This window comes from Panicum virgatum, chromosome 6K, assembly GCF_016808335.1.
Source record: "Panicum virgatum strain AP13 chromosome 6K, P.virgatum_v5, whole genome shotgun sequence".
In the NCBI taxonomy this organism is placed as follows: domain Eukaryota; kingdom Viridiplantae; phylum Streptophyta; class Magnoliopsida; order Poales; family Poaceae; genus Panicum; species Panicum virgatum.
In genome coordinates this window covers 35,817,811-35,844,340 of record NC_053141.1, presented here as the reverse complement: position 1 = coordinate 35,844,340, position 26,530 = coordinate 35,817,811, and the positions used below count along the sequence as shown (strand labels likewise).

At 48.1% G+C, this 26,530-nt stretch overlaps 2 protein-coding genes across 2 annotated transcripts; both read right to left on the bottom strand.

Annotated features, from left to right (window-relative positions):
* Nucleotides 1–1,473: 1,473 nt before the first annotated feature.
* On the bottom strand, nt 1,474–5,818 carry LOC120712376 (dynamin-2A-like). The gene is made up of 11 exons (XM_039998144.1): nt 5,657–5,818; nt 5,196–5,535; nt 4,963–5,110; nt 4,403–4,504; nt 4,191–4,310; nt 3,680–3,763; nt 3,471–3,598; nt 2,929–3,004; nt 2,664–2,754; nt 1,581–1,728; nt 1,474–1,489 (listed from the first exon to the last, which is right to left on the bottom strand). The coding sequence occupies exons 3-10, from the start codon at nt 5,053–5,055 to the stop codon at nt 1,721–1,723; spliced, it is 702 nt and encodes a 233-aa protein (XP_039854078.1). The 5' UTR covers nt 5,056–5,110; nt 5,196–5,535; nt 5,657–5,818; the 3' UTR covers nt 1,474–1,489; nt 1,581–1,720.
* Nucleotides 5,819–19,226: 13,408 nt separating this feature from the next.
* On the bottom strand, nt 19,227–23,590 carry LOC120712375. The gene is made up of 7 exons (XM_039998143.1): nt 23,000–23,590; nt 22,258–22,401; nt 21,804–22,169; nt 20,968–21,210; nt 20,528–20,620; nt 19,911–20,111; nt 19,227–19,735 (listed from the first exon to the last, which is right to left on the bottom strand). The coding sequence occupies exons 1-7, from the start codon at nt 23,342–23,344 to the stop codon at nt 19,523–19,525; spliced, it is 1,605 nt and encodes a 534-aa protein (XP_039854077.1). The 5' UTR covers nt 23,345–23,590; the 3' UTR covers nt 19,227–19,522.
* Nucleotides 23,591–26,530: the final 2,940 nt, after the last annotated feature.

Genomic DNA, 26,530 nt, shown 5'->3' with positions numbered 1-26,530 from the left:
ACGACATATGGTCAGCCGAGCTCAACGTAAGACCACCAAAAGTAAACATATGCATCCCAATTCTCCGCGACTACTCGACTAGCCCCAGGAGTTGGGTGCGGGTTCCTGTACTTTCGAAGTAAAGCAGTACTCGGCTTACCGGTTTCGACTACCTCCTACTCCCGGTATGCGGTTAGTACAATTCGATCCCCGATCAGCACAGCCGACAACGGAACGGTCCTTAATCGACACGGATGAGGCTACTCCTTCCCACATCCGGTCTCCCATTCCATCTCTTTCCTCAGGAATACAGTACCTCTTATAATGTAATATAGAAACAACCTATCTCTCGCGAGTGATAGCATTATCACTCGGCTTCTATCGAGCCCTATTAAGCATAGCAATGCTAGCGACCTATTCATACTAGTAAAAGGCTCAGGAAACCTAGGGATCATGCAACTAAGGTTTCAAACAATTCCTATACCTAATGCACAATTATTAGAGACATATATAGGTGACATAATGTAAAATAGTAGGATGTGCACCGGGGCTTGCCTTACGTCTGCTGCTCAGTACTAGGGTGAGGTGGGCCTTGGGCCGACTCCTCGCGACCCTCCTGCTGTGGGGCTTGCCCCTGGGGCTCCTGTGGCTCCGCAACCACCTCAGTATACGATCCTCCTCCGCCGCGGCTGCTACACGTATGCATATGCATATGACATGAGAATGCATGCATGAGTTATAAAAATTATAAGTAACTAATAGCCAAAATAATTTCTAACCAATTGTACCAACTACCCCGACCTGCACCTTCTCAGCCAACACCCCACCGGTCAGACCGGTCCATTAGACCGGTCATACTAACCCAGCCGCATCACCGGTCAGACCGGTCCCCGACTGGTCAGACCGGTCCCCAACCAGCACAAAAGCTAGGATCCATGACGCGGTGAAAATCGTCCACAAATTCTAAAACCCATCTAGGATCTAGTTCAGGGATACATTAGGATGTATTTGACCGGAGGGAATCGATTACAACCATCTAGAATGAGAGATCGAGCCAAACCCTTGTTTACCTTGAAGTGAGCCCTCCCTTACACCAAGAACTTGAATCCAAGCGTCTCAAGGAAGGAACACAGGGAGTTGATGATCCTCCATGCCAATTTGATGCTTCCCCGGCCTTGGAATCCAATTTGGGGTGAGGCATTTGAGAGGGAGGGTTTGTAAGAGAGGGGAGGGCACGGGAGAGTGAGGGAGAGGGAGCTGGCGTGCGTGAGAGAGAGAGTGTGTGTGCTGTTGTGAGAGTGAGGAAGAGATTTAAATGTTGTGGGGCCCAAAACCACCAACTCGGGTTCGACCGGTCAGACCGGTCGCCCATACCGGTCAGACCGGTCCGGGCCAATCTGCCAGAGAGGTTTTTGGTCTCGGTTTTGATCGTGCCAATTTACTCTAATGGTCGTGGTTATTGTAAATTATGGTGATTAACACCTGGGTGTTACAATAACAGCATTGTGAGCTGCCACGGTGATTGAACATCAAACATGTTATGAATTTTGAAACAATATTTTTAAACATGTTATAGTTAAAGAAAATATATGTAAAAGTACCTTTCAAAATATTTTTATAAGCAATCTTGTGAGTAATCTTGAACATAAGACTAGAATCCTTTCCAGTATCTAGCATATTTGCCTTTTTAGCATCTTTAGAACTTCTTGGAGGATCTTCATCATCTAAAATCTCCTCAAGATTACAATCCTGCAAATTGCAAACAAAATTATAATGCAACGGGATGCACCACAGATGATGATAAGGTGGCACTAGGAGCAATAGCGTTTCGAAAACCAGTGAAAATTAAGCAGTCAATCTGACCACTTCCTCTTGGCTCTTGTTGACAACCCATTTGGATCCAGCAAGTTCATCCCATATTTAAATTTGGATTACATTCCAATACAGTTATATGTTTGCATCAATATATAGGAGTTCAAGTATGACAAAGAGAAAATAAAAAAATATTTCTTCAAACAAATAAATAATAACTAACCTGGTTGCTTTGCCAAGAACTGTAACTAACACGCACATGTTCATCTATTCAAAAAGCAACCTTTTCTGACTACTGTCTATGAGCAACTAATCTATTACGGGATTCATGCATAGAAATGCAGTAATAGCTAACTGCAATCATAGTAACAAAAGGTAGTACTCTTATGCAGCCAATGCCTTAAATTGAAAACATATTGCATCAACACATAAATCTAAATGACCAAATGGCAATTACAAGAATCACTGAAAAAAATTATCACCTCCAAATTCATGACACCCCGAAAATGTTTCTCCTCTTGTTTTTTGGTGTATCCAAGTTGTAAATAAATTTTAGAACCACCATCAAATGGTGAAAAAGAATAGATGAGTAGTTTAATGCCAATACAACCAACCTTTCCACTTTTCTCATTTAGAACAAACCACCGCTTGCTCCAGTCATTTGCTTTTGCACATTTTTTAAATAAGAAACCTTTGAGAGAGAAACATTCACTCAATATGTAATGTTTTCTTGGATATTCAATATGAAATTGATACAGTGAAAAACTTTTTAGAACACAAAACAGCTCTATTTATGGACAGCTCTTTTCATCTTTATACTATTTATCTGTATATACCTAGTAGGATTAAGTACAATTATAGTAGATCCATACCAGCAATAATTTCTCCTGCAGGACCTAGAACTTGTATATTTGATGATTGTTTCATCTCGCTTTGATTTGAAATTTTCTGTGGGCTTGTATCCTAACAGTGAAAGAAACCAAATTCACAGTTACTGATGAAATGACATGATGTATTTGAATATTACACGACAAAAGAAAAAAGGGTAGAAAATAAAAATTCAAAAGTATATCCATACACAGAGAATTATTAGGAAAACATAAAACTAGACACAACATACAATACAGAGTAGCTTACTCTCTTTTTGTCTGAATCTTGACCCTTCCTTGTAGAGCGACTCTTTAGCTCATCCTCTTGACGTTGCCTTTCCATTCTAGATTTTAAAATTTGACAGGAAAATTATAACCTATATACCGAGTTATTAAGAATATACACAATGGATGCAGACCATCAATAACTGTTGCTCAGTGCGAATGAAACTAGACAAGACCATGCATGAGTGGACATTATACTGACACATGATTTCTCATATCAACAAAATATGGCTTCAGTTATTCATATATACAACCAACAAAAGATAACTTAATACTCATGAATTTACAATGATACAAGTTGTCAGTTCAATACGCATACACAAGGTTTCAGTACTCTTTGTCTGAACTATTACAAATTCAGAATAACATCAATAATAATATAGAACATATTAGAAAATGAAAAATTAAAACATGACAATGGATGTGTACTAAGTTTAAAAGGAATAGCTAATGGAAGTGCCACTCGAAAATCATTATAACATGGAGAAGACTAACAAGGTTTCCACGAAAAAAAGATCAGCTAACCTCTTCTGCACTAAGCGGATAAAATGCTGGGGAGGTACGAATGCCCGCTCCATATCAACTAGTGCAACGACCATCTTTCGTGCCTCATTCTTGAAACCATCTAATGCAGCAGATGCAATTGCAATTACCTTGCGGGGACAAACAGAATAAAAAGAGTTACTAACTAAACTAATTAAACGTTGGCTCTTTACCATGCTTAAGAATTATACCTCCCGTTTAAAAGGAGGATATCTACCAAGTCCTGGAGTTGCATTTGCTGCAGACGATACTATGTCTAGCAATACACGGTGAACCTGGTAGCAATAATTTCAAAGATAAGCATTTACAACTGCATTTAAACAGGAAAGGGCGAGGTTTATGATCAGTAATGAATTGAAAAGACAAAACATCACATACGTGGAAATATGGGCAATTTGAATAGTAATAAGACTAGACTTGTGAGTATGCTTGTGGAAACAGGAAGGGCAGAAATTGACATGAGCAGATACATATGCATTACATAAGTATCTTTTGATCTTAACAGAACATATGTACACAAAGCATACAGCTCAAACTTTTAAAAACTGGGGTGCAATATGACTAAAACTGACACTTTTAAAAGGTTGCAAGGTACATCAGTACATGTAGAGAAAATGTTCAAGTGATGAGCTAAAAAGTTTTTACCAGGGTGCACTGTTAACTAGTTCATGGCAAAAGAAGGTAAAAGAACCCAAATATTACCTCATCCACAAGAAGTATTGATGGTTCCTTTGCTAACTCCAGAAGCCCTTTTATGAGAGACCTTAAACCTTTTTCAGGTGATATCAGGTATGGCTGATAACCATCAGCCTCCAGAACAATCTGACACAAGGAAAAAATAATGTTTGTAACCATAAATGGGACAAGTTCAAGTAGTTGCGACTTTCATTTCTGGTCAAGTACAACTACATTACCCTTTTGACATTTTTCATATCAAAATGCTTGTCCAGGGGTAGTTGTTTGATCCTAGTTGGAAATTTTCCCTCAAAACTTGCAACAACTTTCCAACCCGCACCCTGCATATGAACAGTAAATTTTCCGCCAGCAATGATACCGACACATTTCAAAGAATAAAAATTACACTAAGTTGAGTTTAGAAAAAAAAATCCCTGAAAGAGAGTTTAAATTTTAGATAGAAAACCTTTATATAAAACATTGATTACAGTAACAAACTTTACAAAATTGAGTTTGTGGTACTGCACTCATTCCTTGTTCATTAAGAACCTCAGTATATTAGAAACTATAAATATCAAACAGGTGATAATAAAGATTTCCAAAAAGGAGTTTAATTATATAATTGTGGCAAAATAAGGATGGTTCATAAAGCCGGGTTTATGATGACAGAAATACTGCAAAAGTAAACTGATGTTCAAAGTTTCTAATACCTTTACGTTTGACAAAAATAAAACTTAAGATTATGAATAAATCTAAGAGATGTAGGCCAAGAGGGTGTACATTATTTATACTCACTAACCTCACCCCCAGCAATATGTTCAAGAAACTTATCCTCAAATTCTCGGCAAAGTCCTAAAGCAATTGCCTTGGTTCCTTCAGAACCTTGGGCCATCTGTTCTCCAAGTTTTGCTAATTCCTCTTGGACAATTTGAGACTTCCCTTGAAGACTACAGTTATATAAAAGAGGAAATTATCATACATTCTAGCATACCAATACAAAAGTTGACCTAACAGAGCAGGATAAGGTTTTACCCATTCAAGAGATTTGGCAGCCTAACGTTTATCCGTGTCTTAATCTGCTTAGCAAGTGAATCAACTAAAGCTACTCGACCAAGCTTACTTTGGGGAGCTCCGCCAAGTATAGATATAAGGCTTTTAACTTCTGCTTGCCAAGAAGCTTCTGGTGAGGTTTCAGAACCTAATTCAGAATGAACAGAGGCAGTAGGAACAGAATGTCCAATTGTAGCTACCCACTGAATGTTTGCTGCAGTTCTAGGACCTTGATTTACAAGCAAGGCCTGAACAGCACCCAGGGCTTTCGGTTCTCCAGCAGCCTGATCAATTTTGCTTAAGACACCAATGGTTCTAGTACCTAGTAAACGAACACATTAATATATGCTTCCATCCAACATTACAAGTAAATAACTTGAATGGTATGTCAAGAAAATGTAGTAAAACAGGAGTCCAAATTTTGTGCAATATATCATACACACCTTCTGAATCCAATTCCCTTGCAATCCTTAAAGCTCGAGAAGATGCCACATCAGGTGCTTGTAGAGCAGGAACAATCACTAGCAAAATTGCATAATTGCGTGCTGCATAGTTACCAATCTGGAGACATGATTGCAAGTTGCAGCCACATATGAAGAAACGGAGAGCAGAGACTGATGGATAAGCCTTTGTGCTGGATGGATAAGGCATAGGGTCCTTGCAAGGACCAGAGCATCTATTCCTTTAGCATATTTTCAGTTTGCTAGGACAGTCAGTTTGCTAGAACAGTCAGTTTGCTAGGACAGCATCTAGCTTTAGTTCTTTTGACTAGCATCTTAGACTAGCACTCAGCATCTTTTGCTTTGAGTTTGTGAATATGAGAAAATCAGAAAATTGCCCCAAGTTCACTGTCATCCTCTCAGCTCAATGAGAGTTAGGATTGAGCTGCTAACAACTAGTATCGGAGCCGTACTTTTCTGTAAGTTGGATATCTCTTGCTCCTCCCCTTCCCAAGAGCTTGTAGCAGCCCAGCCACCACCACCAGCAGCTAGCGCAGCAGCTGCTGCAGCAGCTTCGGCTGCCTCTCCTTCCTCGTTCCCTTCCCCCTCTCCACGCAGCAGCCCCTTGGAGGCGCGCCATGTCCGACGCACCGTCTCAGCGCTCGGTCGTCTCGAGCGCACGGCGCCAGCGAGACGCCGAGCTCGCCGCGGCAGAGGAGCGCAGGCGAGCGATGGCTCAAGCCGCTGCAGCAGCGGCGAGGGCGGCCAGGCTGGCTGCAGCGGAGCTGGCAGCGGCCAGGGCGGAGGTGGAAGCAGAGGAGGCGGAAGATGCAGCGCGTGCGGCAGAGGTTGAGGTTGAGACCTTGCGCGGCATCCTCAGCGGCTCCATCGCCGGCGACACCACCGCCAACGAGGACCTTGAAGAGCTGGAGAGGGAGAGGGCGCGGGAGCGGACCGCGCGGTGGGCAACAGCCCACCCCGGCGGCGGTGGCCCGGACAGCGGCGCGCCCGGCGACGGTCCAGGGGCCCGCGCGCCTGGCGGCGGCGCGTAGGGCGGCGCCCGCGCTCCTGGCGGCGGCGCACAGGGAGGTGGCGGCGCTCCTGGCTGGGGCGTGCGTGGCGGCGCCCCCGGCTACCACGGCATCCAGGCAGTGGTCCGGGACGTTGGTCCCGGTGGTGGGTGGCCCACCCTCACCAAGTCCAACTACGTCGAGTGGGCTGCGGTCATGGAGGTGAAGCTCCAGGTGCGGCATATGTGGGAGGCAGTCCGGTACGGCGACGTCGACTACGATGAGGATCGACGGGCGCTGGATGCTCTCATCGCAGCAGCCCTGCCCGAGATGCAGTTCACGCTTTCCAAGAAGCGAACTGCCAAGGAGGCCTGGGATTCCATTGCTGCGGCATGTATCGGCAGCGACCGCGCCCGCAAGACCACTCTGCAGGCACTTCACAAGGAGTGGGAGAACCTGGCCTTCAAGCCAGGTGAGGATGTTGATGATTTCGCCCTCCGGCTCAACACTATGTTGCAGAAGATGGTGCAGTTCGGCGATGAGACCTACGACGAGGAGAGAGCTGTCGAGAAGCTCTTCCGCTGCGTCCCCGAGAGGTACAAGCAGACCGCTCGCTCGATCGAGTCTCTGCTGGACCTCTCCACCATGACGATCGAGGAGGCGATAGGTCGCCACAAGGTCGTCGACAGCGACGAGCCATAGTCTCCCTCGGGAGGCATCTCCATTGGTGGGAAGCTCCACCTCACTCAAGAGCAGTAGGAGGCTTGGCGCGGTGACAGGAAGAGGGGGGGAGCCCTCTTCCTTGACTGGTGGCCGCAAGCGCGGCAAGCCGCGAAAGAGGCGCGGAGGTGCCCAAGCCGGGGCATGAGGGCACGCCGAGGGTGGTGCCCGCGGAGATGCTCAGGGCGGCGCCGCCGATAGGCCCAAGGCGGCACGAGACGACGCCTGCCACAACTGTGGCAGGCCCGGCCCCTGGGCCAGGGACTGCCCGCAGCGGAGGCGTGGGGCCAAGCCCACGTTGCGGAGGCCCAGCCGGATGACGACCGCCTGCCGCCCGCTCTACTCCACCTCGACGAGCCGCGTGCCCGAGTCCTCCTCGGCAACGGCTCCGACGACGACAGGGTTGACGGCTGGTACCTCGACTCCGGCGCCACGCACCACATGACCGGGCGGCGGGAGTTCTTCTCCGACCTGGACGTCAATGTAGGTGACTCCATCAGGTTCGGGGACTCCTCCGCCGTGGAGATCAAGGGCGTGGGCTCTGTGATCTTCACCGCCAAGTCCGAAGAGCACCGGATGCTCACCGGAGTCTACTACATCCCAGCGCTGCGAAACTCCATCATCAGCCTTGGGCAGCTCGATGAGAGCGGCTCCCGTGTGGTGATCGACAGCGGGGTCCTCCGCATCTGGGACCACCGTCGCCAGCTTCTCGCCAGGATGGTTCGAGGGAAGAACCGCCTCTACATCCTCCACGTCGGGGTGGCCCAGCCTCTTTGTCTTGCAGCTTGCAGGGACGACGAGGCATGGCAGTGGCACGAGCGCTTCGGGCACCTCCACTTTGAGGCCCTGAAGCGGCTCGGCGTCAAGGAGATGGTGCGAGGCCTCCCGTGCCTCGACCATGTGGAGCAGCTCTACGACGTCTACGTGCTGACAAAGCAGAGGCGGCACCCCTTCCCCCAGCAGGCAAGCTTCCGAGCCAAGGAGCGGCTCGAGCTCGTGCACGGGGACTTGTGTGGCCCGGTGACACCGGCCACACCAGGAGGACGATGCTACTTCCTGCTGCTCGTCGACGATCTCTCCCGCTACATGTGGGTGATGATCCTCGGCAGCAAGGGAGAGACTACGGACGCCATCAGGCGTGCTCAGGCTGCTGCGGAGGCTGAGAGCGGCCGCAAGTTGCGCGTGCGGTGCACCGACAACGGCGGCGAGTTCACGGCAGCTGAGTTCGCGGCGTACTGCGCGGATGAGGGCATCCAGCGCCACTACTCCGCGCCGTACAGCCCGCAGCAGAACGGCATCATCGAACGGCGCAACTAGACGGTTGTGGGGATGGCCTGGGACCTGCTCAAGCAGAGGGGGATGCCGGCTGTCTTCTGGGGAGAGGCGGTGGTGACGGCCATCCACATCCTCAACCGCTCGCCCACCAAGGCCTCGACGGCATGACGCCGTATGAGGCTTGGCATGGGCGCAAGCCGGTGGTCTCCCACCTGCGGGTCTTCGGCTACCTCGCGTTCGCCAAGGAGTTTGGCCACATCGGCAAGCTCGACAACAGGAGCACTCCGGGAGTGTTCATCGGCTACGCGGAGGGCTCGAAGGCATACCGCATTCTTGACCCGGAGACACAGCGTGTGCGCACGGCGCGCTACGTTGTGTTCGACGAAGGGCGAGGATGGGCGTGGGACAAGGCGGTGGACGACGGCTCGGCTCCGACGTACGACGACTTCACCATCGAATACGTCCACTTCGAGGGAGCTGGGGGAGTAGGCAGCTCTTCTTCGCCGAGCGTGCCTACCCCGGTCCCCAAGCCTCCACCGACTCCGGCGCCTGCTACACCGGCGGCACCATGCTCTTCAGCCACGACTCCGGCTGCGCCGAGTTTCTCGGCTGCACCACCACAGCCGGCGACGCCACGCACTCTAGCACCGACAGTCACTCCTCCGGGCACGTCTACTCCAGCACCTGCTCATGCTGAGCACAACCCGGTGGAGTTCGCTACTCCGCTCTCTCACGACGAGGAGCACATCGACGCGTACCACGACGGCGAGCCGCTGCGGTACCGTACGATGGAGGACCTTCTCGATGATCAGCCGGTGCCGGGACTGGTGCCTCACGACCTGGAGGCGCAGTTGCACCTCGCATGCGACGACGGCGAGCCTCGGTCTTTCGCAGAGGCCGAGGGACACGCGGTATGGCATGCCGAGATGCAGTCGGAGATGGACGCGGTTGAGAAGAACCGCACTTGGGAGCTTGCTGATCTCCCCCGTGGTCACCGCGCGATCACCCTTAAGTGGGTGTTCAAGCTGAAGAGGGATGAGGCCGGCACCGTCGTCAAACACAAGGCTCGCCTGGTGGCACGAGGTTTCGTGCAGCAGGAGGGAGTTGACTTCGACGATGCCTTCGCTCCCGTGGCACGGATGGAGTCCGTGTGACTCCTCCTTGCGCTGGCTGCCCAGGAGGGCTGGCGCGTCCATCACATGGACGTCAAGTCGGCGTTTCTCAACGGCGACTTGAAGGAGGAGGTCTATGTGCACCAGCCGCAGGATTCACGATCCCCGGCAAGGTGGGCAAGGTGCTACGCCTGCGCAAGGCCCTCTATGGCTTGCGGCAGGCACCACGGGCGTGGAATGCCAAGTTGGATTCCACGCTCAAGGGGATGGGCTTTGAGCAAAGCCCGCACGAGGCGGACATCTACCGGCGGGGCAATGGAGCAAATGCCCTACTGGTGGGTGTCTACGTCGACGACTTGGTGATCACCGGCACCAAGGATGTGGAGGTGGCGCCGTTCAAGGAAGAGATGAAGGCCACCTTCCAGATGAGCGACCTGGGGCCTCTCTCCTTCTACCTGGGGATCGAGGTGCACCAGGACGACTCCGGGATCACGCTTCGACAGACCGCCTACGCCAAGCGCGTCGTTGAGCTAGCTGGGCTCACCGATTGCAACCCAGCCCTCACTCCGATGGAGAAGAGGCTGAAGCTGAGCAGTGACAACACGGCGGAGGAGGTGGACGCCACCCAGTACCGGCGCCTTGTGGGGAGCCTTCGCTACCTCGCCCACACACGGCCGGACTTGGCGTTCTCCGTCGGCTACGTTAGTCGGTTCATGCAGCGACCGACGACGGAGCACCAGCAGGCTGTGAAGAGGATCGTCCGCTACGTTGCGGGGACTCTCAACCACAGCATCCACTACCCGAGGTGCCCTGGGGCGGCCCACTTCATCGGGTACAGCAACTGCGACCACGCCGGCGACATCGACACCAGCAAGAGCACAAGCGGGATCCTCTTCTTCCACGGCGAGTGCCTCGTTAGCTGGCAGTCGGTCAAGCAGCAGGTGGTGGCTCTGTCAAGCTGCGAGGCTGAGTACATAGCGGCCTCCACCGCTTCGTCTCAAGCGCTATGGCTCGCTCGACTGCTTGGTGATCTCCTCGGCAGAGACACTGAAGCGGTGGAGCTCAGGGTGGACAGCAAATCCGCTCTGGTCCTGGCAAAGAACCCTGTTTTCCATGAACGGAGCAAGCACATCCGGGTGAGGTACCACTTCATCCGAGGCTGCTTGGAGGACGGGAGCATCAAGGCAAGCTACATCAACACCAAGGACCAACTTGTGGACCTGCTCATCAAGCCCCTTGGGAAGATCAAGTTCCTTGAGCTCTGCTCCAGGACCGGGATGGTCCAATCTTCCCACAAGACGACGCACAAGACTTAGGGGGAGAATGATGGATAAGCCTTTGTGCTGGATGGATAAGGCATAGGGTCCTTGCAAGGACCAGAGCATCTATTCCTTTAGCATATTTTCAGTTTGCTAGGACAGTCAGTTTGCTAGGACAGCATCTAGCTTTAGTTCTTTTGACTAGCATCTTAGACTAGCACTCAGCATCTTTTGCTTGACTGCTGCCTCGCTGTAGCAATCTTTGGCTGCCTGCCCTGGCTGCCTATAAGTATGTATCCCCAGCCCCTTGGGTTGGCATGGCTTTGAGTTTGTGAATATGAGAAAACCAGAAAATTGCCCCAAGTTCACTGTCATCCTCTCAGCTCAATGAGAGTTAGGATTGAGCTGGTAACAGAGACTTCATTAGTTTTTAAGTGTTGACAAACTGTTCTGGACATTGGACAATATGTAAAGGTATTGGCATTTTGAAACCTAGCTGCATCATTGCATAGGTAATAATCTACTAGTTGCCCAAATAGATAAACAAACAAACAATAGAGGACTTTGTTAATACTCACCATTGATTCATCCATGCTCCGTTGATCGATGCCAGGTAAGTCGATTAATTTTAATGCGGGAGCTGAAACAAAAGTATTATGCAGACTACAAAGTGAATAGACAATAAAGATGGTTACAGTAATCTTATATTCGAAGGGCATTGGTTTTTGAAGACATGCACCCAGGTGTATATCTATCTCATGAAAACTTAGACAGACGATATTGTTGACAAAGCATTGATTTTTGTCTGAAACAGTGCATGCTTTTGATATGAATCAAAATTCAAAGCACAGAGACAGAGGTATGGTGCAGCAAGGGTTGCAGTCGAGATGGATGCAACTATAGACCTACAGAAGGCACTGTTACTCTCATTCAAAAACAACGAAAGACCTTACTGTTAACCAGTTGAGAAGCACACTGGAATCAAAGTAGCGCTAGTATATCAAATTTAAAACATGTAGTTGAGCATACTCGTGGTGTACAGTCGACATAGTTGCAGCTGCATCTCTAACTAAAAAATAGCAAAAAACCAAACCCACTTCCTTCCTATCCGTTGAAGGGAACGGCAGAGTTGCTGTTGGGCCATGTATGTATAATAAGCCCAGCCCATTAGAATGTATATGTATCCACCGAGACAAGCAATAGAGGGTGATTCCAGATTTTTCCAAAAGCTCCAAAGTTCGACATGGTATCAGGGCTGGCATTGGCGATGGCGACCGACTCGCAGGCGGCGATAGAGGCCAGGCGCGGCGCCGCCGTGGCCGCCACCGATGGGTCCGAGGCTTGGGGGCTGGCAGCCAATAGGGAAGCGGGGCCGGTCAAGCCGAAGCGGTCCTCGCTGAAGTGGTGCGACGGGGAGGTCGCGAAGGAGGAGCGAGCCGTGCTGTTGGGGCGTCTCGCAGCGGCGCGGGGCTCGCTCGGGCGCGCCCAAGCAGAGGCGGCGCGCGAGGCCAGGGAGGTGGAATCGGCTGGCTTCAGCATTGAGGAGGCCCCCGAGGTGGCGCTGGAGAAGTGCGACTCTCCGGCGATGAGCGCGATGGAGACGTGCATCAGGGCGCAGCTGAAGAGCTCGGTCGAGAAGGACAAGATGGAGGTGAATAAGACGCAAGCAGCGGCAGCTGAACAGGTGGCCGGATTACAGGTTGAAATTGTTGAATTGGAGACGCATTTGAAGGCTTTGAGGGCATTTGCTAGTACTGTCCAGTCCCGAAACAGAGTGTTGGAATTAAGCCTCAACGACAACAAGAAGAAAGGCGAGGTGTACAAGCAGCAGATGGAGGTGAAGCTTCGTGAGCAAATGAAGGAATTGGAGAGTCTGCAATCCAGTAAGGTGGATCAGAAGCACAGCGCATTGTTCACTGAAATGGCTGGACTCGAGTGAGATTAACCAGGAAAAGGCCAAGGTAGAGAAGATGGCAGAGTATTTCACAGCGAAGGAACTGGTGGAGTTGGCTCAAATATTTTTGGCGAAGAGCTCAGAACTATTGTCAGATTCAATTAAATCAAAGGAGATAGCGACAATCCTGGGTAATGTTGTCAGTCGTGCTCATCCTGACAAAGGTATGTCTTGTGCAAATTGGATACTAGATTCAGGTGCATCTAGACATGTTACGGGTACATTAAGTGAATTTGCATCATATAGTTCTTTCCCTCCCACACGTAAAGAGACTATTCAAACTGCTGATGGAACTGCTCAGCCTATTAAAGGTGCCGGGACAGTCCAGTGCACTCCGTTAATAAATCTGTCATCAGTTTTATATGTCCCCTCCTTTCCTGTTAATCTGGTATCCTTAAGTGCTTTGGTGGATCATATGGATTGTCGCGTGACTCTCGATCGAGAGAATTGTTCAATTGAGGATAGAAAGACAGGAAAGATGCTTGGGAGTGGCATTAGATGAAATGGTCTATGGTTCTTAGATAGAAGAACAGATAAATCCTCATGTACTACTTTGGCAGTTGCTACGAGTGAAATGGAGGCTAAGGTGATACTTCAACACTGTCGATTGGGTCATATGTCCTTTGACACTATGTGCAAAGTGTTTCCTGATATTATGAGTAAGGTTGACAGGAGCAAGTTGTTGTGTGATGCATGTGAATTTGGGAAGCATACCAGAGCATCCTGTATTAGTAGAGGACTCCGAAGCACTTTACCCTTTGCATTAGTCCATTCTGATGTTTGGTGGAATGAAGTATTTCGTGACATTTATTGACTGTTATTCTCGTATGACATGGGTATATTTCATGAGGCATAAAAGTGAGGTACTCAAATGCTTTAAGGATTTCTATGCATGTGTTAAGAATCAATTCAATACTCAAGTACGGGTGATCAGAACTGATAATGGGACTGAGTATGTGAATAATGAATTTGCTAATTTCCTATCAGTTGAGGGAATATTGCATCAAACATCTTGTCCGTACACACCTCCACAAAATGGAGTAGCTAAAAGAAAAAATCGTCATCTCTTTGGAAGTAGCACAGTCCCTTATGTATACAATGAATGTGCCAAAATTCTTATGGAGTGAGGCAGTTTTGACAGCCACTTATCTTATCAACCGTGTCCCATCAAGAGTGCTTCAGATGAAGACTCCTTATGAAGTGTTATTTGGGAAGAATGAATTCATTGTCCCACTTAAGGTGTTTGGGTGCACTTGTTTTGTTAGAGACCATAGACCTTCAGTGGGAAAGCTCGATCCACGTGCAGTAAAGTGTATCTTTGTGGGATACTCTTCAGTACAGAAGGGCTACAAGTGTTGGAGTCCGAGTGAAAGATGCTTATTTGTGAGCATGGATGTTACATTTAGAGAGTCGGAGCCTTTTTATGGAGAGAAGACAGATTTGAGTTCTTTATTCTCTAGTCTTGACTCCAATATCACAACTAGCGATGATCAGGAAGAGGAGAGTGAGGATTCAACTATGAGAGGAGGTGATGACCAACCAAGAAGAATGGAGGCCGTAATTGGATCAATTCCACGCTCGATTGATGAACCTAATTCTACAATTGCAGATGAGGCTAGTTGAGAGGGGGAGAATAGTAATGTGATTAGTGGTTCAACATCTACTCAAGCAAATGATTCTGCAAGTGTAAGGTTACATCATAAAGATATATCAAAAGTATATACAAGAAGAAAATTTAGGCCTCAGCCAGAGGCCACGGATTTGGTTCCAGAACCGACATCTGAACAACATCCTTTAGCCCCAGTGCATGACAGTCAACAAGAAGTTATTGATGTATCTTTAGCCCCAGTGCATGAAAGTCAACAAGAAGTTATCGATGTATCTTCAGCATCAGAGATTGAGGTTCAAAACTCCCCATCAGATGATCTGCCCATTGCACTACGAAAAGGTACACGAGCCAAGTCAGGAGTGCCTCCGCCGAGGTATGGGTTTGAACATGATATAACTATGTCTCGTATGCATCCTTATCTCCTGCATATAGAGCATCCATTGCTTCATTACAATATGCACAAATACCTAGAGACTGGAAAGAAGCAAAACAAGATCCTAAATGGTGTGAGGCCATGTTGGAAGAGCTGAGGGCTTTTGAAAAGAACAAAACTTGGGATCTTGTAGAACTACCTCCAGAAAAGAAAGCTGTCAGTTGCAAATGGGTATTCACTGTGAAGCAAACTCCTGAAGGCAAGGTTGAAAGATACAAAGCTCGACTTGTTGCAAGGGGATATAGCCAAACATATGGTGTTGACTATGATGAGACATTTGCACCAGTGGCGAAGATGAGCACGATCAGAATATTAATTTCTTGTGCAGCAAATTTTGGGTGGCCCTTGTACCAATTGGGTGTAAAAAATGTGTTTCTACATGGTGATCTCCAAGAGGAGGTTTACATGGAGATTCCCCCTGGATATTCTGAGGCTAAGGTAACTGGAAAGGTATGTAGACTAAAAAAATCTTTATATGGTCTCAAGCAATCTCCACGAGCGTGGTTTGATAGGTTCAAACGTGCTCTATGTGGTATGCAATACAAACAATGCAATGGAGATCATACACTATTCTATAGACATTCAGGGCGCAAGATCACAGTGCTAGCTGTATATGTGGATGACATCATTATTACTGGTGATGATGAAGAAGAGATCATACGTCTCAAGGGGAATCTAAGTAAGGAGTTTGAGGTCAAGGACCTTGGTCAACTCAGATACTTTCTTGGTATTGAGATTGCACGGAATCCAACAGGTATTGTTCTCTCACAAAGAAAGTATGTTCTAGATTTACTCAGTGAAACAGGTATGCTTGGATGTCGGCCTGCTTCAACACCGATCGATCCGAATCACAAGTTATGTGTCGAATCAGGTAATCCAGTGAATAAAGAATGATATCAGAGACTTGTTGGGCGTCTCATTTATCTTTGCCATACGACATATCCTATGCGGTGAGTGTTGTGAGCCGGTATATGCATGACCCAAGAAGTGGGCATTTGGATGCCGTTTATCGGATCCTAAGATATCTAAAGAGCAGTCCGGGAAAGGGGCTGATGTTTAAAGTCATAGCCACCTAAAAGTGGAGGGCTATTGTGATGCTGATTGGGCGAGTTGCCTTGATGACAAGAGATCAACTTCGGGCTATTGTGTCTTTGTTGGGGGGAACTTAGTGTCATGGAGAGAAGAAGCAATCAGTCGTATCCCGTTCAACTGCTGAAGCAGAATACAGAGCGATGTCACTTGGAGTGAATGAAATGTTGTTGGTGCGAAATCTTTTATCAGAGTTAAATGTGCTAAGAAAAGGTCCCTTGAAGATTTGGTGTGACAAGTCAGCTATCAATATTGCTAATAATCCAGTTCAGCACGACAGAACCAAGCATGTGGAGATAGCTCGTTTCTTCATCAAGGAGAAATTAGATGGTGGTATATTAGAGCTAAGTCATGTAAACTCTTGTTATAAAATAGCTGACTGTTTAACAAAAGGTCTAGGAGTAAAAGAATGTAATTTAGCATGTAGCAAGATGGGAATGATAGATATCTATCACCCAACTTGAGGGGGAGTGTTGGGCCATGTATGTATAATAAGCCCAGCCCATTAGAATGTATATGTATCCACCGAGACAAGCAATAGAGGGTGATTCCAGATTTTTTCCAAAAGCTCCAAAGTTCGACAGTTGCATATCCAAAAGAAAAGAAGAGAGAATCTCAAAAGGAAATGGAAATGAAAAAAAGAGCGTGCATTCTGAATGGCATTCACTCAGTTCATCAACGCGGACCACATATGAAAAAAAAAAGTAACAACAGAGTGACAAACCCACCTGTGCTGGTGCACAGTTTCATATTGATCTCATCCGACCGCCCCCTTGCCAGAGGTACCAGCCTTACTCAGCCTGTCCTGCAACGAGTGCCTGAGGGAACCTGTGCCATAGACATTCAGACATAACCACTGACAAACACATGAATGCACAGCACCGAACCTATGATCTCCTCAGTTCTCAGTGTTTTAAGAATCTCCTAGCCGCGCAGAGAAACAGGCTAATAGAGAGAAGAGAACTCACTCGCGGAGACCTGCTGTGACTTGCCCTCGATCTGCAGAACGATGGCCTTGCTGCTGAGTGATGCCTCCCGCTGCAGCTCAACGCAGATCGGCGCCCTTGTCGCGCCATTCTCCCCAGTAGGCTGCACACACAACCACCATACATTTGCACAAATCGTCAGGGAACGCGACAGAAGCACCTAGACAAACATTCAGAAATCCTGCAGAATGACGGAAGCGGTAAATCCTGAATCTGCACTGTCTATTAAATGTGACAGTGATGGAACAAAATCAGTAAATGAAAACAAATTAGGATTCTAGAGGCCACAGACTGACATTAATCCAATGGTTTCTGATTCCCCGGACACATCTCAACGGCTAGGGTGCGAGTTTTATATATTTTGAGTTATTGGGTCGATCTAAAATTTTGATAGAATAAACTAGAATGAAATAATTTGGGAGAAAAAAAATAAACTCATCCATCGTAATTAATTATCTGATAAAAAAAGCTAGGTACCCACTTGCATTCTTATCAACGGCAATAACACAAAATTATAAGAATACAGATTTGGAAGAAAAAAATAAAACCGTCGAAGGAGATAAATATGGAATGCAGGAGAAAGAAAACGGAACAAAATGGGGGGGGGGGGTGGGGGGGGGGATGTACTGACGAGCACGGGATGGCCGATCAAGCCGTTGAGCAGCGCCGATTTGCCCGCGCCCTGCACGAAGCAAACACGCGGCCATCAACGATCAGACACCACGAGCGCAAGCACCGAGCAGCGACCGCACCCACCGCACCGGCAGGGAGGGAGAGAGAGAGGGCATCCTTACGACGTTGCCGATCGCGACGGCGGTGAGGAAGGACGAGCCGCGGCGGGGGGTCGGGCGGTCGGCGGAGGGGTCGTCGTCCGCGAGCAGCGCGGCGCCCTGCAGCGTCGCGGCGGCGAGCTCCGCGAGCTCCTCCATCGCCTCCATATACGGTGCTTTGGGCGGGAGGCGGCGGCGGCGGGGGCGATTCCCAAGCTGGTGACGATGGCGATCGGCCCGGCGGTCGGCGCGCGTCGTCGTCGATCGCGCCGCGAGGGATCGAGGCGGTTATCGGAGGCGGCGGTGCCGTACGGCGGATTTCAAATGGTGGGGTGGGTTCCGTTGGGTCGAGCGGTCGGGAGCGTGGTGGGCCCTGGGGAGTGGAGACGTGGGGGCAGGACACGTGTAGTGACGCGCTAGGCCCGCGCGCACGTCTCTCCCTCCCGTCCAATGGAAAACCCAAACTGCATGCGCAAACACCGAGTTCGCAGTTGGTCCTCCAAACCTTCATGGAGGGATGGTTTAGATCAACGAGTAGATCAAATCGTTTTGGCGTGTTTTCCTCGAGCACTAACCACTGCTCTGCTCATCTTCAATTGATGAAAATGCCTCTAAATATTCCCAGAGCACTTGGAACCAATTTGTTCCACGAGCTCAGGGCAGGTGGGACTTGAATCTTCCCTGTCCAAGTCACGAAATATTTCAGAAAAAACTCATACACATGCTAAAAATTTTAAATTTTAAAGTTGAGTTAGTCTTCTTTTTTTGTCTTACAGATTTCCTTTTTGTGTTTTTGAGCTCCTCGTTACTGAGGAATGAAGAGCTTAGTCTTCTAAATTTTTTTCTTTGTCTTAGAGTTTTTCTTATGTTTTTGAGCTCCTCGTTACTAGGATTATAGAGTCTAAGAACTTTTTGTAACCATCGGTTAGATATAGAAGGCCGTATTTTATCCTTAATCTAAAAAAAATATTTGTTGGTAATAGTTGTTGCAACAGAGTATCAAAATCCAATCACCAAGGATAGGGTAGAGGATAAGTCGCCTTCACTTAGGTAGTGTTTGGATTGAGGGATGAAGTGGGTTGGGACAGATCCAATCTAGATGAACCCATGTTTAGATGGAGATAAAGGTGGGTTGGGTCCAACCCTCATGTGAATATTTTTCTTGAGATGCGGGTTGGATTGGTCCCTCCAAAATGAAGGGACCATCTCGACCCCTTCCTCTTCGTCACGGTGGTGTCTTCCTCTGTTTCTTCTCGACGTGCTCGGGCTACGGTGTAGCAAGCTCGGGTCCATGCGCTACTAATTATATTTATTAATAAAATAAGTATTTATGAAAGAAAATATAGTAGAAAAAAATAAAAAAATCTATACAATTATTTATAGTCTTTTACAATATCCGAATGGTTTTTTTTCCCTGAGTACATGGGAAATTCATACTTGAAAGAGGCTTTACAAGATTCTACATAAGACCCGTTGTTGCTCGAAGATGTTTCCGTTTCCTGTTGTTCAAATGAACCAGGACATAAGAATTATCGGCGAGAGTGAGACCACGGCACTGTAAACACGCGCCGCGTGCGTGCGTGCGTGGTCTATTTACACTTGCACACGGTTGCATGCGCGGCGGCCGCCCCGACCGACGGCGGCGGCGGCTATCAGCAGCGCGCCGGGCGGCTGTAGGCGGGCGGCGCCGACGGGCAGTTTTCGTTCATGTTGGCGTAGGGCTCGATCGTGTTGTACTCCGGCAGGTCCATCTTGTACTCCCCCAGGATCTGGCAGAAGGGGAGCCCGTCCGCCGCCGCGTTGCACCACCCCGGCAGCCGCGTCCGGTTGTCCTCGAAGATCTTCAGCATGTACGCGTCCCGGATCTTCTCCGAGCGGCGGCCGGGTCCAAAACAGGCAGCAGGACGCAACACCCAGATGAGTGATCGAAACAGTAGAAGTGCAGTATGAAACACTCTCCAGCAGCTCCAGCAAAAGATCATTTCTTCGTTGCAGTGAGAACTGAGAAAGCACAGGAATGGAAGAAGCAATACTACTTACAGTGAATTCTGTCACCTGGATCGACTCCGTGAACGGAGCGAACACACCGGCCGCCTTGTACATCGAAAGGATGAAGGCGACGCACGTCGTCGATTTGCCGTCGCTGTACTCCCAATCGTCTCGCTCAGGAATGGTGAGCAGCTGGTTGAAAGACAGGCCACGCCTTTCGGTCTCGGTGATGATCCCGTGAAGGTCCAATTTCTGCGTCGACGCGTATATTAGATATGAGTTTGTGATCAGTTAAGTGAAACTGGGTCCAGTAGAAAAACTTGCATTGTAGAAATAACAGATGATGCTCTTCCCCCTATATAATCACGAAGAAATAACGAATGATGAAAGAAAACTGAAGTAAACTACTAGCTCCCAATTCCAAAGAAAAGACGTCTTTCTTCAAAGAATACAGTCAAATGGCCAGGGCAGACCCCTGTTTCAATACAAGATAGCCACTGCATGTGTGCAATACAAGACAGCTGCAGCAGAAGAATGTTTACCAAGGATATACATATACTACCAAAACATAACACAGCACTGGACTAGCTCCACAGTCCATAAGAAGAACAAACTGAGCATACGCAATTCTAATTCACATGCTACAATACTGATTAAATAGTATGTACCTCAGTCCCGAGTCGTTTATTAAGGGCTTCGTTCCACATGTTAGAAGCATAATGCGGTTGCAATCTGGTCCACATTGACATAATAGCCATTACCTGGAAACAGAATATGATGAACCAAACAGTACGGCACACCAATAACAAGGGGAAAAATGATAAATATGCACACTAAAAGGGTCACTATGTCAAAGCTTAATGTCGACTTTGATAGTAATAAGAAATAGTCCTAATAGAGGACTTCCTGTTCTATTTCAAGGTGATTAGTATATTGAACATGCAGCTTTGGTATATATGCATGTCACTGAGAACATGAGAATGCAAAAAAAACCAGCATGATTGAAGATAACTGATACTGCTACAGGAAGACCCAAGCTGCAAAAGCCAAGTTGCATAGAAGAAAATGAAACGCTTATTACTAAGTTTTACCCAAGACAGAGCAATACCAGGTTAGCATCAAGAGGAGGTGGATAATTGTCTGACATTGTGTCAATCCAACTAAATATCATATTATGATATCCGTAGGGTTTTCCGTACATGCTTCGTGCAAAATCCCACGCAGCACTTTCATTGAATCTGGCTCGTACATCAGGATGCAACGGAAGAAGTGCTATCTGAGGATTTGAATCGTCTTTAAGTGCCATTCCCCACCATTCATCCCATGGAGTCATACTAATGATCTCATCACCCTGTCATTATTGCCAGATATCGTTGAAAATTGACATAAATAATATTTAAAAGTTCGTATAAATCATAGAATCATGAAACTCGTGTACTATTAAGCTCTTGCAAGTTCAATTTTCCATCACATACACAAATGATCTGAAGTTCCTTTCTCTGATATAGTTCTTTGTGATGAGCCCAAGATTAATTCAAACATAATCTGTAACTAAACTCTACTTCAAAAGTGTAAATCCACCATCCACCTTGTTTTGGATAAGCACAGATGTAATCGAGTTTGGTAATAAAATTGTAGATTGGATTCTGCACCTAACTCGGTGAGATAAAAGAGAAGGTGCATAATTAATGAGGCCCTTTCCTAAGTCAAATCAGTTATAACCTTCTACAAAGAGGGGGGGGGGAGTAGGAAATGTTGCTGTTTGTCTAATATCATTTCACCATATGGACAAAACAGGAGACTTCACAACAGTTTTGCTGCATCAGCATCACATAGCTAAGGTTCAATCAAAATTTTCTATTTTATTATTGTGGTTGTTATCAAATCATGTAGGTCTGATTTATTACTTTATCCATTGAACTAAAAACTAGAGTAGATATATACCTTTTTGTTCTCATAGCCTGATTCTGCAACCCAGAGGGTGCCATTCTCATCTTTCAAGAAAACTGCAGTGTGCCCAGCAAATGCTCCGGTCACCCATTTCTCCAATGTCTGAAATCCACCCCATCGTCCTCGGATTTTTGAAAGGGCCAAAAAGTCACCTGAATGTACATCTTCTTTTCTTATATTTGCAGACCAGGGCTGAGAACGCTTCTGAAATGAAGTTCCCATATGCTTCTTCAGAAATGCCAAGTTAGCATCCTGACCCCAACCAGTGTTTGAAAACAGAGGTATGACATCGATCAAGGATAACAGTGTTCCAAGCATCCCAGATGGCATGAGAAAGACGGCAATGCCATGCTGCTTTACCTGGGCAGAATATCAAGTATTAGGATTCCTGGGAAATGCCTAACGATGATGTAAAAGACCGAGAAGTCAACCTTCAGAAGAAACATACATATTCCAGTTCTGCTGCTTCCTCCCACGCCTTAATCTCAAAGGTGTGGTTTTCATTTGATCTCATATAGTAATCCCAGGCTATCCTGTATGGAGTTGCAAACACATACAGGTCCATGCATGTCCAGCTCTCAGGCGAAGCAGTCTACATTTTCTCCACAAACAAACATTTGGTGTGATAACACTCATCATAAAATATGGCGATTTTTGTACGAAGACTACCATTTTTACTTGTAATAATACTGACAAGTGGCCTTCAAAAATATGTGAGAATTACCAGGTGCTAATGTTCAACGCTGGTCCAAAGAAAAACCTGAGAGCTGAATCTAGGAACCATGCCTTATTCACATTTGTGCACTACAGGACAGAGTGATATGGACAATTGGACATGCACACTAGCAATTTGGCATTTCTATTGTTTGCCACCGACTGGGTACCAATAATGCGCGATAATCGGTGGGCATTGTATCCGTGTGTCCAAACATGTGTGTTCTTTTGTCTTGTTCCAGTAATCAATTCAGTTTCCCAAAAACATTATTTTGTCTCTCTTCAGTCCCAATCAAAATTCACTAGGATCATACATTTAGCTAGGCAGTGTGTTTGCTAACGAGGAGGCAAAATTCAGCTAAAATAGATAGAATTCAGAAGCCGCATTATGGTGGAATCCAAGGGAAACAAACCGCTACTCCAACCTCGAGTTGAAATTTCAGTAGCTGCTTGTGTGAGGGGGGCAGTCACCTCACCTTGAGGCGGAGGACGGCGCCGCCGAGGCTGGAGCTGGAGCTGGTGTTGCCGCCGGCCCCGCTGCGGCCGGCGCCGGGGGTGAGGCTGAGGACGGCCTCGTTCTCCGCGAAGCAGGCGCCGCGCCAGGCCGCCGGGGCCCCGCCGGGCGCGACGGCGCCGACGAAGGACGGCAGCAGGTCCACGGCGCTGTGCGCCGTCGCGCCCATGAGCTGCCACGCCAGGCGCCGCGGCAGCAGCGGCAGCGCGTCCCTCGCCCGGAACGGCGCCGCCGCCGCCGCCAGGGCGTGGAGCAGCAGCGCGGGGAGGAGGAGCCGCCCCCGCCGCGGCGGCAGCGAAGCCGCCATCGGACGCGGAGGCCAACTGGCCGAGCTGGCCGCGCGCCGCGCCTGCCCGCGCGAAGGGCGTTAAGCTCTCGCCTCGCGGCTCTGCGTGCGCCCGTGAGCTCTGGTCGCTTGCCTTGGCTGGTTGCGCTGCGTGTGGGTGGCTCGCGGCCCGTGAGGTCGGGCGGCCGCGTCGAGACGAAATACGAACGCTTCGGCTCTCGCCGCGCCGCGCCGAAGGAGCTCGCGATTTTTTAAGGACCGCCGCCACCGCCAGCAGCGACCCGGCCGGCGTGTGTGGTCAGGCGGGCGGCGGAGGAGGTCCCGGGTGCGGCCAAATTGGCGCCGTCGTCGCCGCGTCAGCCACGGGGAGTTGGCTGGGCGCTATTTCAAGCGGCGGGCGGCGGCTGGGCCGGGGCGAGCTGGAAAGGGTCCGGACTCCGGACACCCGTGGCCTGCTGCGCCTGCACGATCCCAACGAGGCTTGGCGGCTTTGGGTTGGAACGTAACGGTTGCATTGGCGGGGGCGGGCGGCCAACCAACTGCCACGGTCGGGAGGGAGCACGAGGGTTGTGTAGCATCCCGGGCTGGGAGGTTGAGAGGGACGCAGATACAGGCATACAGCGACATTTAACTGTGATATTCTCAATGATAACGAGTCATTAACATATGAGATCCACGTCTTCCGTATTCGACACATCAATGATTCAATGTCATCAAGAATGTCATCTTAGAATGTCACTGAATCTCAATCCGGTTAGGAGTAAACGAAATCATTCAAACTTCGTCTCGACCACAATCTCATATGCCTTTTTTTGAATACTTTTTCTCTCTTTTTTAGGAGAAGAAGAAGAAAGTGCTTTATTTCTCATAAATTTTGGGATCAGAAAGCACCTGCATTGCAGAGTGCTTTATTTGGGGCCAACTCTGTCAGCTCACGAGGCATACTGTTTGTAACGAACATGGCATCATTTAAGCCATTTCGAGTGATTTTGGTGATCGTATGACAATGTAATCAATGGGACTAATGGTTTTGTTAAATGAACATTTCTAGATCCCGGGGATGAAGTAAAAAGACCATGCAAAGCAAAACACGAAGAAAGAACTCAAAGAAACGCTGAATTGGACGAGTTCTACTGAAATCAGTAGTACCGGAAGAACCGATGCCTATAGCATCGGTGCATCCGATGGTTGACGGAAGATCAGACGCCCTAGCTTTGGCACAAGACTGTCCGCCTCTGGAGATCAAGTGAAGAAAAAAGTAAAGCACTGGATGAACCGACGGTGTCAAGAGAGGCATCGGTGCATTCAATGTACTATGTTTCAGAGACGATGTCAAGCGCACAGAAACCACACCTTCAGCACCGGTTGAACCGGTGGTGCATCGGAGCATAGCACCGGTGTAATGACGTCAGCAGGAGAGAAAGAGGTCCAACGGCTAGTTTAGTGCTGTGAGTGACCGGTTTAACCGACACCCAGTTATCGGTTAAACCGATGATGCTGCCGACAGTGCGTCAGAAGCTCAACGGCTACTTCAGGTCTGAAAGTGACCGGATGAACCAACGCCACCCCCATGCAGAGGCATTGATTCATCCGATGGTATGCTGATTTCTGCTGACCGTTGGAGCAACGGCTACAAGACTTGGTGGCCTATATATACGCCTCACCCGGCCATTTTGAGTTTGCTGGAGTCGCTGGACATTGGTGGCCTATATATACGCCTCACCCGGCCATTTTGAGTTTGCTGGAGTTGCTGGACATCCCACTCACACCCAAGAACACCTCCAAGCCATCCAAGAGCATAAAGATCAAATTCTAAGTTCTTAGCACAAGTTTTGTGAGTGTTAGTGCTAGGTTAGCTCTTGAGTGAGTGATCAAGTAAGATTTAGATCCTTGTGTTGTGGTTCTAGAGTGAACCAAACATGTGTCTCGGTGCGCCGGTCTCCCTGGAGTATTGGTGGCTCGCCGGCACGTCAACGACCCTCCGTTTTGGTGTGGACCGGCGTCGACAACATTGTGCGGGGGACGGAGACCCCTCCTTCGTGGGTAATCTCTCTTAGTGAAGATCGGGATCAAGGTGACCGTGATTGTGTTCACGGAAGAGACTTGATTGCCGGAAGCGATACTCTTCGTGAGTGCTTCAACAACGTGGACGTAGGGGTGACTTTGTGGCAATCCGAACCAAGGGATAAATCCTCGTGTCAAGAGTTCACTTCCTCTCATCCCTCTATTTAAGCTTCCACAGTTCATATTGCAACTTGTGTGCCTTTACTTTCTTAGTATAGTATCTTGTTAAGATTGGCTATAGGTTGCAAAACTATTTTGGGATGAGGGTTTCACACTAAGGTGAACCGTAGTTACACATCTAAATAGCTTGATCTAGTTTAAGTTTTGTGCAAACTAGTTGGAGCCATAGGTTAAGGTTTTAAAGAGTGCCTAATTCACCCACTCCCCCTCTTGGGCTAGAGCACACAATCGCTTTAAATTGGTATCAGAGCCGGGACTCTCTTCTCTCACAAAGAAATCTAATTTCATTGGCAAATTTGTGTTTACCGGCTCATTAGATCGGTAGGCTTCACTGCCTAATGAGTTAGCTCTTAGGGGGAAAGGATGGATCCTTTTAGACCCGCTCCACGGTTTGACGGCACGGGCTTCCAACGTTGGAAGGTTTTAATGCAAGCCCATCTCCAAGCGACGGGACTAAACATTTGGAGAGTTGTGAGTGAAGGTGTAAAAAATAATGGTCAACAAGAGAAGCAATATGATGTTACCGCTAAATGAATAATCTTGTCTTCTCTTAGTGACAATGTGTTCAATCGGGTTTATTCCTGTGAAAATACTAAAACGCTATGGAAGACTATCATTGAGAATCATGAGGGCACGGAGGATGTTGCCAACGAAAGATATCATGTTCTCATTGATAAGCTTAATAGCTTTAAGCAACTTGATGATGAAAATGCCGAATCTATGAACTCACGTTTGAACACTCTTGTGAATGAGATTAATTCCTTAGGTGTGATACAAATTGAAGATTTGGAACTCATTCGCAAGATCCTTCACTCACTCCGAAAGCCGGACTATGATTTGGTGACCACAATTCTATATGAGAAAGAGTTAGACACGATGACACCAAATCAAGTCCTCAATAAGGTGATTGCCCATGAGCTACGCAATGACATCAAGACAAAGGCGTCATCTTCTTCACCAACA